The following is a 14,843-nucleotide window of genomic DNA, read 5'->3' as shown; positions in this document are numbered from 1 at the left end:
CAGACTCAGACAAGTGCAGAAGGTATTCAAGCAGGGTCTGTGTAGGACAAGAGCGAGGATCTAGGGCCTTGCTGTCACACCAGACGGCAAACCTCCTCCAATGAAAGAAGTAACTTTTCTTAGTGGAGTCTTTCCTGGAAGCAAGCAAGATGCGGGAGACACCCTCTGACAGACCCAAAGAGGCAAAGTCTACGCCCTCAACATCCAGGCCGTGAGAGCCAGAGACTGGAGGTTGGGATGCAGAAGAGCCCCTTCGTCCTGCGTGATGAGGGTCGGAAAACACTCCAATCTCCACGGTTCTGCGGAGGATAACTCCAGAAGAAGAGGGAACCAGATCTGACGCGGCCAAAAAGGAGCAATCAGAATCATGGTGCCTCGGTCTTGCTTGAGTTTCAACAAAGTCTTCCCCACCAGAGGGATGGGAGGATAAGCATACAGCAGGCCCTCCCCCCAATCCAGGAGGAAGGCATCCGATGCCAGTCTGCCGTGGGCCTGAAGCCTGGAACAGAACTGAGGGACTTTGTGGTTTGCTCGAGATGCAAAGAGATCCACCAAGGGGGTGCCCCACTCTTGGAAGATCTGACGCACCACTCGGGAATTGAGCGACCACTCGTGAGGTTGCATAATCCTGCTCAACCTGTCGGCCAGACTGTTGTTTACGCCTGCCAGATATGTGGCTTGGAGCACCATGCCATTCCGGCGAGCCCAGAGCCACATGCTGACGGCTTCCTGACACAGGGGGCGAGATCCGGTGCCCCCCTGCTTGTTGACGTAGTACATGGCAACCTGGTTGTCTGTCTGAATTTGGATAATTTGGTGGGACAGCCGATCTCTGAAAGCCTTCAGAGCGTTCCAGATCGCTCGCAACTCCAGAAGATTGATCTGTAGATCGCGTTCCTGGAGGGACCAGCTTCCTTGGGTGTGAAACCCATCGACATGAGCTCCCCATCCCAGGAGGGACGCATCCGTGGTCAGCACCTTTTGTGGCTGAGGAATTTGGAAGGGACGTCCCAGAGTCAAATTGGAGCAAATCGTCCACCAATGTAGGGATTTGAGAAAACTCGTGGACAGGTGGATCACGTCCTCTAGACCCCCGGCGGCCTGATACCACTGGGAGGCTAGGGTCCATTGAGCAGATCTCATGTGAAGGCGGGCCATGGGAGTCACATGTACTGTGGAGGCCATGTGGCCCAGCAATCTCAACATCTGCCGAGCTGTGATCTGCTGGGACGCTCGCACCCGCGAGACGAGGGACAACAAGTTGTTGGCTCTCGTCTCTGGGAGATAGGCGCGAGCCGTCCGAGAATCCAGCAGAGCTCCTATGAATTCGAGTCTCTGCACTGGGAGAAGGTGGGACTTTGGATAATTGATCACAAACCCCAGTAGCTCCAGTAGGCGAATAGTCATCTGCATGGACTGCAGGGCTCCTGCCTCGGATGTGTTCTTCACCAGCCAATCGTCGAGATATGGGAACACATGCACCCCCAGCCTGCGAAGCGCCGCTGCTACCACAGCTAGGCACTTGGTGAACACCCTGGGCGCAGAGGCGAGCCCAAAGGGTAGCACACAGTACTGGAAGTGGCGTGTGCCCAACTGAAATCGCAGATACTGTCTGTGAGCTGGCAGTATCGGGATGTGTGTGTAGGCATCCTTCAAGTCCAGAGAGCATAGCCAATCGTTTTGCTGAATCATGGGGAGAAGGGTGCCCAGGGAAAGCATCCTGAACTTTTCTTTTTCGATAAATTTGTTCAGGGCCCTTAGGTCTAGGATGGGACGCATCCCCCCTGTTTTCTTTTCCACAAGGAAGTACCTGGAATAGAATCCCAGCCCTTCTTGCCCGGATGGCACGGGCTCGACCGCATTGGCGCTGAGAAGGGCGGAGAGTTCCTCTGCAAGTACCTTCTTGTGCTGGAAGCTGTAAGACTGAGCTCCCGGTGGACAATTTGGAGGTTTTGAGGTCAAATTGAGGGTGTACCCCTGCCGGACTATTTGCAGAACCCACTGATCGGAGGTTATGAGAGGCCACCTTTGGTGAAAAACTTCCAACCTCCCTCCGACTGGCAGGTCGCCCGGCACGGACACTTGGATGTCGGCTATGCTCTGCTGGAGCCAGTCAAAAGCTCGCCCCTTGCTTTTGCTGGGGAGCCGCGGGGCCTTGCTGAGGCGCACGCTGCTGACGAGAGCGAGCGCGCTGGGGCTTAGCCTGGGCCGCAGGCTGTCGGGAAGGAGGATTGTACCTACTCTTGCCAGAAGAGTAGGGAACAGTCTTCCTTCCCCCGAAAAATCGTCTACCTGTAGAGGTAGAAGCTGAAGGCTGCCGGCGGGCGAATTTGTCGAATGCGGTGTCCCGCTGGTGGAGAGACTCTACCACCTGTTCGACTTTTTCACCAAAAATATTGTCCGCACGGCAAGGCGAGTCCGCAATCCGCTGCTGGATTCTATTCTCCAGGTCGGCGGCACGCAGCTATGAGAGCCTGCGCATCACCACACCTTGAGCAGCGGCCCTGGACGCAACATCAAAAGTGTCATAAACTCCTGCAGGAATTTTCTGCACGCCTTCAGCTGCCTGACCACCTCCTGAAAAGGCTTGGCTTGCTCAGGGGGAAGAGCATCAACCAAGCCCGCCAACTGCCGCACATTGTTCCGCATGTGTATGCTCGTGTAGAGCTGGTAAGACTGGATCTTGGACACGAGCATAGAGGAATGGTAGGCCTTCCTCCCAAAGGAGTCTAAGGTTCTAGCGTCCTTGCCCGGGGGCGCCGAAGCATGTTCCCTAGAACTCTTAGCCTTCTTTAGGGCCAAATCCACAACTCCAGAGTCATGAGGCAACTGAGTGCGCATCAGCTCTGGGTCCCCATGGATCCGGTACTGGGACTCGATCTTCTTGGGAATGTGGGGATTAGTTAATGGCTTGGTCCAGTTCGCAAGCAATGTCTTTTTCAGGACATGGTGCAAGGGAACAGTGGACGCTTCCTTAGGTGGAGAAGGATAGTCCAGGAGCTCAAACATTTCAGCCCTGGGCTCGTCCTCCACAACCACCGGGAAGGGGATGGCCGTAGACATCTCCCGGACAAAGGAGGCAAAAGACAGACTCTCGGAAGGAGAAAGCTGTCTCTCAGGAGAGGGAGTGGGATCAGACGGAAGACCCTCAGACTCCTCGTCAGAGAAATATCTGGGATCTTCCTCTTCCTCCCACGAGGCCTCACCCTCGGTGTCAGACACAAGTTCACGGACCTGTGTCTGCAACCTCGCCCTGCTCGACTCGGTGGAACCACGGTGGGGGCGTCGAGAGGTAGACTCCCTCGCCCGCATCGGCGAAGCTCCCTCCGCCGATGTAGTCGGGGAGCCCTCCTGGGAGGTGGCCGCGGTCGGCACCGCACGCGGTACCGACGTCGGGGACCTCAACCTGGGCGATGGGCCAGCCGGCGCCGCGCTCGACGGTACCGGAGGCGCAAGCACCGCCGGTACCGGAGGGGTAGGGCGCAACAGCTCTCCCAGAATCTCTGGGAGAATGGCCCGGAGGCTCTCGTTCAGAGTGGCTGCAGAAAAAGGCTGAGAGGTCGATGCAGGCGTCGACGTCAGAACCTGTTCCGGGCGAGGAGGCTGTTCCGGGCTGTCCAGAGTGGAGCGCATCGACACCTCCTGAACAGAGGGTGAGCGGTCCTCTCGGTGCCGATGCCTACTGGGTGCCGAATCCCTCGGCGACCCAGAGCTCTCGGTGCCGACACGGGGAGGAGACCGGTGTCTATGGAGCGGCAGCCAAGGGAGATGGTCCGGACGCTGACGACGTCGATGCACTCGATGCCTCCGGTGCCGATGCCGACGAAGAGCCCGAGAACAAAACGTTCCACTGGGCTAATCTCGCTACCTGAGTCCGCCTTTGTAACAGGGAACACAGACTGCAGTTCTGAGGGCGGTGCTGGGCCCCTAGACACTGAAGACACGCAGAGTGCCTATCAGTGAGCGAGATTACCCGGGCGCACTGGGTGCACTTCTTGAAGCCGCTGGAAGGCTTCGATGTCATGGGCGGAAAAATCACGCCGGCGAAATCAAAAGCCGAAATGGCGAAAATTGAAGCACCAAATTTAGAGGGAGAAAAATCTCGACCGAGGCCAAACTAGGCCTACCCCGACAACGAAAGAAAACTTACGGGGCAAAACTTGAAAAATACGGGAAGGGCAGAAAACCCGACAGGGTCTTCCGGAACACTTCCGGAGCGCTTCCCAAACTTTTTTAGAAGAAAATACACGAAAAACACGTCGAAAAGGACGCGCGAGGTCGACTCTCTGGGGCACGAACGGCGTAACACGACCGTACCGAGCGCGGACGAAAGAAGACTGGCCGGCTCGAGCCGGTTTCGGGCGGGAAGACGGCTGCGCATGCGCAGTGCGCATAGGGCGCGCGAGGACTAGCAAAGGCCTTTGCTAGTAAACTTTCCGATGGAGGGGGCTGCCGAGGACGTCAACCCATCAGTGAGAACAAGCAGCCTGCTTGTCCTCGGAGAATGTTCATTACTCACCCACATAAAGCCAGCTGTACAAATATTTGTAGTACAAAAATTAAACCAGGTTTATTTTATTTCTGGGCACTTTCATTATTTAAAAATCACAAAAAAATAAATGTATCCTACTTTAAAACCTATGAAGACACTCCTCTATTTCATAGAACACATAAGTAGTAGAATAATAGATTTAGACTTCACGCTATCCTTCATTCTGTTAGTTGGGTGGGCAAGTTTGCAAAGCACTAACTTTTAAAAGGCACACAGAAAATTATTTACCAGAAAGGTATGAACAGTTTCTTTTACAATGCATCACAAATGGGTCTGCAATAAGGTTTACATTTAGTGTACTTTAACAACAAATGCCTAAAGCCACATGCATTTTACTGTGCAGTAACTGTGTTGAAATACTAACCAAAAAGCTGAACAAACGTTATAATTTTTACAGACTGCTTCTCATCACCGGAGACCTACTTTGAGACAAAGTGATGGGGCAATACGAGGGAAATGTGTTGCTCCTTGCTGCTTCAGCTTCCAAAGCAGTCTACTGCTGAAACTTGATAAATACTGTATTCACAATAAAAAATAGGAAAAGAATATTTGGAAATATAACATTTCAATACCCTTATTTCTCCATTGTCATCCCCAGTTGCTAAGTACTGGTCATCGAAAGAGAAAGTACAGCATCGTACACAGCCTTGATGACCGTTCAGGTGATGAAGAGGAGCTGATCTTGCAAAACTCCATATCTGTCAAAATATTTAAACAAAAGTTATTATAACCTACTTCTTTTATTACAACATATAGAGGTCATAATATTTCTTGAAACAGCAGTGCCTCCAATTTGTACCCAATTCGGTTTTGCCATGAGACATAGTAACTATATAGTAACATAGTAGATGACGGCAGAAAAAGACCTGCACGGTCCACCCAGTCTGCCCAACAAGATAAACTCATGTGTCATTTTTTGTGTAAACCTTACCTTGATTTGTACTTGTCTTTTTCAGGGCACAGACCGTATAAGTCTGCCCAGCACTATCCCCATCTCCCACCGCCGGCTAAGCTTCTGGGGATCCCTTCCTTCTGAGGAGGATTCCTTTATGTTTATCCCATGCATGCTTGAATTTCGTTACCATTTCCTCTCCACCACCTCCCGCGGGAGGGCATTCCAAGCATCCACCACTCTCTCCGTGAAAAAATACTTCCTGACATTTTTCTTGAGTTTGCCCCCCTTCGATCTCATTTCATGTCATTTCGTTCTACCGTTTGCAGATTAATACCTTTCAAATATTTGAACGTCTGTATCATATCACCCCTGTTTCTCCTTTCCTCCAGGGTATACATGTTCAGGTCCACAAGTCTCACTTAATATAAGAACTACCATACCTGATTAGATCAAACAAAAATGTGTTCTTACCTGCTAATTTTCTTTCATTGAATCTCAGTAGAACAGACAAGAATCAATGGGTCGTGCCCATCAACCAGAAGATGGAGGTAAGAGAACAATCACTTGTGAGCTCTGCCCTATATAGTGCACCATGCAGTCCCAGACTACCATTTTTTCCCCAATAACAAAGCAATATGAAAAATACTCCCTTATGTTCTCCATTAAACTAAGGAATCCAGGGTTCCAAGGAAACTCAACTGAAACAACAAATAAACTTTCTCATCTGATTGGAGTAGAGGAGCAGCCTAATGGCTCGTGTAGTGTGCTGGGAACTGGGTTTGATTCCCACTGTGGTTCCCTTGTGACCATGGGCAAGTCACTTAACCCTCCAGTGCCCCAGGTAAAAAAAACTTGTGAACCCACTAAGGACAGAGAAAATACCTGTACGTAATATGTAAACCACTTTTGTTGTATCACAGAAAGGCGGTATATCAAGAATATAATAATAGTAATCATTAGAAAAACCAATAAACAGAATACAAGGAGGGAGGTCTGGTGAGACTAAACAAAATTAGCAGGTTTAAGAACAAATTTTTCCTTCTTTAACATCCCCATCACATCAGACCAGAACCAACTAGTTTCAGCTCTAAGTACCTGAACTCCAAAATCTGCAAGTTCTCTAGCAGCAAAATAAAACTTGTAGTGTTTAGCAAAAGTATGAAGGGAGGAACAAGCCACAGCCCTTCAAACATTTTCCACCAAAACCACATAAAGCTCTTCCCAAGAACTTGCCACCTCTTCGACTGAATGAGAACATAACAAGAGACATACTGGGTCAGACCAATGGTCCTTCTAGCCCAGTATCCTGTTTCCAACAGTGGCCAATCCAGATCACAAGTACCTGGCAGAAACTCAAATAGTACCAACATTCCTTGCTACCAATCCCAGGGCAAGCAGTAGCTTCCCCATGTCTGTTTCAATAGCAGAATATGAACTTTTCCTCCGGAAACTTGTCCAAACCTTTTTTTAAACCCAGATATGCTAACTGCTGTTACCGCATTCTCTGGCAACGAGTTCCAGCGCTTAAATTTGAGTGAAAAAATATTTCCTCCTATTTGTTTTAAAAGTATTTCCATCTAACTTCATTGAGTGTCCTAGTCTTTGTACTTTTTGAAAGAGTAGAAAATTGATTTACTTTTATCCATTCTACACCACTCGGGATTTTGTAGACCTCAATCATATCTCCCCTCAGCTGTCTTTTCCAAGCTGAAGAACCCTAACCTTTAGCCTTTCCTCATATGAGAGGAGTTCCATTCCATTTATCATTTTGGTTGCTCTTCATTGAACCTTTTCTAATTCTGCTATATATTTTTGAGATATGGCAACAAGAATTGAACACAATATTCAAGGTGAGGTCATACCATGGAGCAATACAGAGGCATTATAGTATTCTTGGTCTTGTTTACCATCTCTTTCCTAATCCCTAGCATCCCATTTGCTTTTTTTGGCTGCTGCCACATACTTGGCAGAAGATTTCAGTGTATGGTCTACAATGACACCTAGATCTTTTTCTTGGGTCTTGATTCCCAAGGAGGACCCTTGCATCAGGTAACTATGATTTGGATTATTCTTCCCAATGTGCATCACTTGTATTTGTCCACACTAAATTTCATCTGTCATTTTGATGCCCAGTCTTCCAACTTCCTAAGGTCTTCCTGCAATTTTTCACAGTCCACATGTGTTTTAACACCTTTGAATAGTTTTGGTCTAGGAAGCAATCTGCCCTTGAGAATACAAGTAGAAGAAATAGCTTCCTTAAGCCAAACAGGCAAGAGCAGCTTTCAAAGCCACAGCGCCTCTTAACTCAACCAAAAAGAACAATCTGTCAGACTTCCTAAACTCATTTGTAACTTCAGAGTCCCTCATGAGAGCTTTACAAACATCCAAAAATCAGAGAATTCTATATCTGACTGAAGAATTATAGCTTGACATCATGGAACTTCGACTTACTGGCAGAAATAAAGGATGAATTATTGGGTTTTATCCTCTGGCAATCTCTAAGGTTCAGACTCTCCAAGATCTTTCGCTAATTTTATCAGATCTATTTCTATTGATAACCTTAAGAGTGGACTAACACGGCTACCACACTCCTCTACATCAGATCTTCACCAAATCAACAGACCTGCTCTGAAGCCACAAAATATACCTAGATGAAGACAACCATACTTCTGGCTGAAGTCCTGATAAAATTATAAAAGGCATCTGCCATGTAAGCCATACCTACCTCAACAAGAGCAGATTCCTTGGGAGTCTCTAACTCTTCCACTGATGCCCCCTCATGAGACTGCTAAACCTTCTTTAACCCCAACTGTATAAAGTGCCTTGACCACATCTTCTGACAACAAATTCCATGGGTTTATTATATGCTTGCTTTTTTTGATTCTGCTCTTACATGACAGTTGTAAAATTAGATTTTTTCCAGATGTATCTAGAATAACCCAAAAGCTTTCTTAGATTACGCCAATCTGTTTTACAGCTAGGCAGTTTGTTTTGGCTGAATTTTCCATGTAAATGCGTAGTGAAGCTGTCTTCAGTGAAATATGTTTTCTTTGATCCTGTACATTTAAGTTCTTTTTTTGGAATCTAAGAAGGAAATACCACCACCCCAAAATCCAGAAGCGTTATTAACATCTACACCATAATCCGATTTGATGTTCTCCTGTGATTTCCCCCTCCATGCTTCCAATTGTGTAATTTCGATTTAACTTTAATTTCCTAGAGTATTGTGCCTGCTCCTTTTTTAAAATGGTGGACTAACATAGGATTATATATAATTTGCTGCTTTCTTCTTTCTTTTCTACCTTTTATAGGGTATGATGATTTGTAAAGATGAAAGAATTGTGTTAATCCTGTTTATTTTCTGTAACAAGATTCATTCTTGGAATGTTATTAGTAAACTTAACATGTACGTTATATAAAAAAATACAAACACAGTGGAATATTTATGGATGAGAATCTCACACTTTGGTAAACATTTTACACAGAGACTTGATTTACTCTAGTTTTGGTTCTAGCAGTTTTAACAAAGGCATTTTTCACTTTTTCTTTTTAGTGGCTTACCAAAACATGAAAATCTCTCATTGGTTCCCATCTGCTGGGACAAGCAAAGGAATGAGTAAAACACAACTCCAAAGGGGAGGAGGGAGGGTAGGTGAGAACAATCAGCCTGCTGTCCTCGGAGAACACCTGCTACAGGTATGTATCGTTCGCTTTCTCCGAGGACAAGCAGGCTGCTTGTTCTCACGACTGGGGTATCCCTAGCTCTCAGGCTCACTCAAAACAAGAACCCAGGTCAATTGAACCTCGCAACGGCGAGGGCATAACAGAAATTGACCTACGAAGAACAACTAACTGAGAGTGCAGCCTGAACAGAATAAAATCGGGTCCTGGAGGGTGGAGTTGGATTCAAACACCAAACAGATTCTGCAGCACCGACTGCCTGAACCGACTGTCGCATCGGGTATCCTGCTGGAGGCAGTAATGTGATGTTTGTATTTAAGTCCTCTACAGTTGGGGTAATGGAGGTTTAAGAAAGTGCGTACTAGACTTTTTGTGTTCCTTGCTGGTAGGTCTATGAGGTCTGACATATATATCGGGGCCTCTCCATGAATGACTTTATGAACCTTCTTGGGAGGAACCTATGATATTAACTTACTCCGTACTATACAAGGTGTGTTAAAATTCCGTTGGAATGGTCCCTTGTTTGGAGGTTTGAGGTTCCATTTGGTATAGTTACTATATACAGAGGGAAGCTTTTTCCTCTTAGTGGAACGGGACACCCTCAAACTAACCTGGTATATAATACAAACTCCTCTTATTAGGTACGAATGATGTAGGACAATGTGGTGTGAAAAAAATAACATAAGCCATCTGCTCTGAAAAGGCGGCGGGAAGAAAAAATAATATCTACAAAAGTATGGGTGATGCCTGTTACACTGAGAAGTCCGCTATCTAAGTAATATATACGTATAATGAAAACGAAACTAGGAGGTGAAAAGTGACTCTAGATATGTGTCCAAAGTAAACACAATGGAAACAAACCATTGCTGCATGGGAAATAAATTTATATGAATATTAGTGAGAAACCAAGAGTGAAGTGGGTGGTGACATAATAAACGTGACAGAGAAACCTGGGGTGTCTAGTATAATGAAGGCATGAGATTATTTTCAAACAATCTTTTGAATTACTACATTAAGAGGACTATTTTTAAACTGCCTGCATTGCTGCAAAGTTTGGTACATTTCGAGGGGCATTTTTGATATGACGTCTAAATCTGATCAAGGGGAGAAAAACATGTATCTTTTTGTTTCGAAAATGGCCATTTGCTAGATTTGTTTTGTGCTCAGGTGTGTCTATCTTTGTAGACCATTTTCTGAAAGAAAAAAAAATGTCCAAGGAAAAAATGAAAAAACAAAACCCCAAAACAATCCATTGGGATGTATGGAGAGGGGACAGCATTCTTAGCAGACTCTTGTGTCTACTTTTTAAACTGGTATCTTTTTTAATTAAAGCTACATCGCCTGACTTCCCCACTTTAACCTTCACCACAGGAAATCCTTTACTGAATGCCTCTGCTGCTCTGGGCAGTTTTGGTACAACTGACTTATAGTCAAAGTTGAAACGGGTTTTATGTGAAAGTGCATGCCGTCTTACAAAGTGTGAACTTTTTACCCATAAACACAGTGCGTTTATTTGTAAGTAGCCTTTATTATCTATGTAAATTGCTATTTCACAGGTAAGATGTTCAAAAACTGCTCTGCCCCAGACATTAAAAAAACGTCTGAAGAGAAGAGAGGGTTTCCACATGTCACAACATACCTTGGCACTCTTGTTGGCAGAAGTTGAGGAAAACTTGAAGGTATCATTAGAAACAGCACAAGAAAGAACTGCACCACTATGGCAAACAAAGTCACCTTCCAACTCTCCAGTAATTATATTCCACACCTTAAAAATAAACAATAATAATATTTAAAAAATCTCTAGCACTTTGATCATTTTTAACCCTCATTACTTATTATTGCTCTCCAAAAGAACCCCAACTGCCCCACCCCACCCCCCAAAACTACTCCCCATAAGTGCCCCACTTATCCACAAACTGCCACCACTCCCAAAAATTACACCTGCAACTTCCCTCACATCCAAAACCTAGCTATCTCATCCCCCCAAAACTATCACACAAACTGATCAACCACTCTTCGGCACCTGCCCCGTCACCCCACAAACCAACACATATCATAAAAATGCCATACAAGGAGCAGTCCTAACATAGGAAGTACAAATTAAGCTTATACATTTAGTTTAAAAATAAAAAGGGCAGTAATGATATTTTGTGCTCACAGGACTGTAAGCTTATTTTCACAGAGAACCTCCTTGTGTAGATTCCCTTGGAAAATGGGTCTGGTGCACACAGTTTGGGTACAAAAATACTTGCGTATTTTGCACATATATGGCAGTAACTGCAAAACATATACTAAGTACGCATAGCTATTTCAAAATAAAATCTCTGCGCCTATTTTCACTTTCTCGATTTTCACCCTCACTTAAGGGGTTGGAGCAATTTCCAAATCTTTTCTGGAGTTCAACTACCATTTACCCATAGACATTCCTTTGAATATTTCTCCCCAATGCTTTAAGTAGAAAATGGGGCATGCAAATTAGGTTTAGAACGCGCTGTCTACAATTTATTTGTTCCATTAGTATGAAGAATACCAGATTTAACTTACTTTAACTGTTCCATCAAAGGACCACGAAAGTAATGTTGAGTTTTCTAACAGTTTAAAATTCTTCACTGTTTCCTGGTGACCTTGTAACAACATGCAGTTTTCTGACTGCCACTCCCAAACCTGAATTTAATACACAATCATACAAATTCCTCATTCCCCAAAAATCACATGTGTAACTGTAATATAATACTGATAAATTTAATAAAGATTAGCTTTCTTATCAATAAGCAAGTTTTTTTTTTTTGTTACATTTGTACCCCGCGCTTTCCCACTCATGGCAGGCTCAATGCGGCTTACATGGGGCAATGGAGGGTTAAGTGACTTGCCCAGAGTCACAAGGAGCTGCCTGTGCCTGAGGTGGGAATTGAACTCAGTTCCTCAGGACCAAAGTCCACCACCCTAACCACTAGGCCACTCCTCTACTGTTGCTACTATTTGAGATCACCAATGTGGCCGCGCAGGCTTCTGCTTCTGTGAGTCTGACGTCCTCACAGAAACAGAAGCCTGCGCAGCCTTCTACATGGAATGTTGCTAGTGGAATAGCAACATTCCATGTAGAATCTCCAATAGTAGCAACATTCCATGTAGAATCTCCAATAGTATCTATTTTATTTTTGTTACATTTGTACCCTGCGCTTTCCCACTCATGGCAGGCTCAATGCGGCTTACATGGGGCAATGGAGGGTTAAGTGACTTGCCCAGAGTCACAAGGAGCTGCCTGTGCCTGAAGTGGGAATCGAACTCAGTTCCCCAGGACCAAAGTCCACCACCCTAACCAGTAGGCCACTCCTCCACTGTTGCTACTATTTGAGATTCTACATGTAGATCACCACGTACGTGCAGGACATCAGACTCACAGAAACAGAAGCCTGCGCAGCCTTCTACATGGAATGTTGCTAGTGGAATAGCAACATTCCATGTAGAATCTCCAATAGTAGCAACATTCCATGTAGAATCTCCAATAGTATCTATTTTATTTTTGTTACATTTGTACCCTGCGCTTTCCCACTCATGGCAGGCTCAATGCGGCTTACATGGGGCAATGGAGGGTTAAGTGACTTGCCCAGAGTCACAAGGAGCTGCCTGTGCCTGAAGTGGGAATCGAACTCAGTTCCTCAGTTCCCCAGGACCAAAGTCCACCACCCTAACCACTAGGCCACTCCTCCACAAAATCGGGCTGTATCTCCACCTTTTGGCACTACAAAGAAGAGCACCAGTTTCAAAAGTATCATCTAAATTCCTTTCTTAGAAGGATCTAATTTGATGTTTATCAATAGTGTACTCATATTCACTACAAGGAGAAGAGAATTAAAACAGAAGGCCTCATTTCCATCTTCTGCTGAGGGATGGATCTCTGATATGTGAAATGCTGTTTATTATAGTTGAGGTTGATCAGATACATTTTAAAATATATGGGGGAAATGCTTATCCTTTTGTAGTTAAACTATCTTTATTTATTCATAATAATATTTGTATCCCGCATTATCCCAGGGTTCAGGTTCAATGTGGCTTATAATCCAGACAATTTAGTACATACTTATTATAGTTGTAAATCTTCTAATAAAGGGAAAATGTTGAGTAAATCTATATACAGCCATATGAAACTTTACAAAAATTAGTTTATGAATTATTATTCTACAAGGATGAATTGTGTAACAAACATCACATTATAAGTAATTATACAGGATAACGTCTGAAACAGTATTTGGCATATAAGTGATTATTCCTGTCTTCCACTATCTTGTTGTAGGAACTTTTTGAAAAGATTTAATAATTTCCAAAAGCAACTGTAATCATGTTCACATCTAACAGCCCTCGGAAGAAGATTCCAACAATTAGTACATTGATAGGAGAAGTCAGCAGAGAGGTCTGTTTTGTAAATAATCTTTTTACAATTAGAATGATGGAGAATTTAGGTAGGGAGGTCAGTCTTGTGATTATTGGTTATTTTTGATATTGTAAGATTTTAAAACTCACATTTTATTAGAAAATTTCTGTGAGCTTACACACTGGCATCCAATTTCTTTTTCTTTATATAGTAACAATAAACATCAATACAATCAACTATTTAAAAAAAAAAAAAAAAGAAAAAGCAAAGAATGTCAGTACTATTCCACTTGAAAAACAAAACATTCTAATACACTTAAAGACATACACTGCATGTTCAAATGCAAACACAAAAATAAATAAAACCTTACAACGCCCTCACCTCAATGGTTGCATCATCAGAACTTGAAATCAAGGTTTGCCCATCAGGTGTAAACTGACAATGCTGTACAGATTTCTTATGTCCCATCATTGATCGGAGTACTCTACCACTATGCAGTTCCAGAACCTTGTAAATCAAAAATCTACAAAGGTTACTTGTAAGGAAATTAGTATTTCAGTAATGACAAAACAAAAAAAACGAGCACAAAGGGCCTTTAAAAACAGAGGGAACACAGTTCTTTCATTCAAAAAAACTTTTAATAGTAGAATTTGATTGGAGGAAGACCCGACACGGGCTGTGTTTCGGTGCTATCGCACCTGCGTCAGGGGTCACACCAATGACTAAAAGGCTTCAACAGACTGATTACAAACCGTCTGATGTTTTCCAGAATTTTCCTCCGAATGTCATGCAGTGCAGGACTCATGCACATCATTAGTGTGGTTCTCAAAAGGATAACCACTAATGGTGTGCGTGAGTCCTGCACTGCATGACATTCGGAGGAAAACATGCCCCATCCCAAAGGCTTTAGGTCAACTGTCAAATTAAATACATATCTGCAATCGATATTGACTGTCAGTACCTTCACAGTTCCAGCTTCATCTCCACATGCTGCTAATTTAAAATCTTTACTAAGACAACAAGTAGTAATGGAAGATTCTTGAGCTTCAGTCTGAGACAGGATGTTGCCTGACTTTCCATCAATTAGCTAGCAAAACAGAAAAGAAAAACATTTTTCGTTTGTTGACAACTTTAGAACTCCTTCATACTTCTTCTCTGCAAGGTTTATCCATCACTGTTTCTGACCAGTTCAAAAACATGTTAAATGAGCACTTCAGTAACAACAAATTGGTCACTTATCAAAAACATTTACACAGACACAAAACATGAGAGAGAGAGAGACCCGAAGGCCTATCTACTGTGAACAATTTCATCGCAGAGGAAATTTCCTAAACAATTAAATA

General features: G+C 44.3%; 1 protein-coding gene across 1 annotated transcript in view; it reads right to left on the bottom strand.

Annotated features, from left to right (window-relative positions):
* APAF1 (apoptotic peptidase activating factor 1) overlaps positions 1-14,843 on the bottom strand; it is a 140,285-nt gene that overhangs the window by 22,188 nt on the left and 103,254 nt on the right. The window contains exons 21-25 of the mRNA XM_030215021.1: positions 14,462-14,587; positions 13,882-14,007; positions 11,673-11,792; positions 10,768-10,893; positions 5,125-5,250 (exon numbers count right to left, since the gene is read on the bottom strand). Coding sequence (XP_030070881.1) covers positions 5,125-5,250; positions 10,768-10,893; positions 11,673-11,792; positions 13,882-14,007; positions 14,462-14,587 — 624 coding nt within the window. The remainder of the gene's footprint in view (positions 1-5,124; positions 5,251-10,767; positions 10,894-11,672; positions 11,793-13,881; positions 14,008-14,461; positions 14,588-14,843) is intronic.

This window comes from Microcaecilia unicolor, chromosome 9, assembly GCF_901765095.1.
Source record: "Microcaecilia unicolor chromosome 9, aMicUni1.1, whole genome shotgun sequence".
Taxonomy (NCBI): domain Eukaryota; kingdom Metazoa; phylum Chordata; class Amphibia; order Gymnophiona; family Siphonopidae; genus Microcaecilia; species Microcaecilia unicolor.
This window is presented reverse-complemented; position numbering and strand designations above follow the sequence as displayed.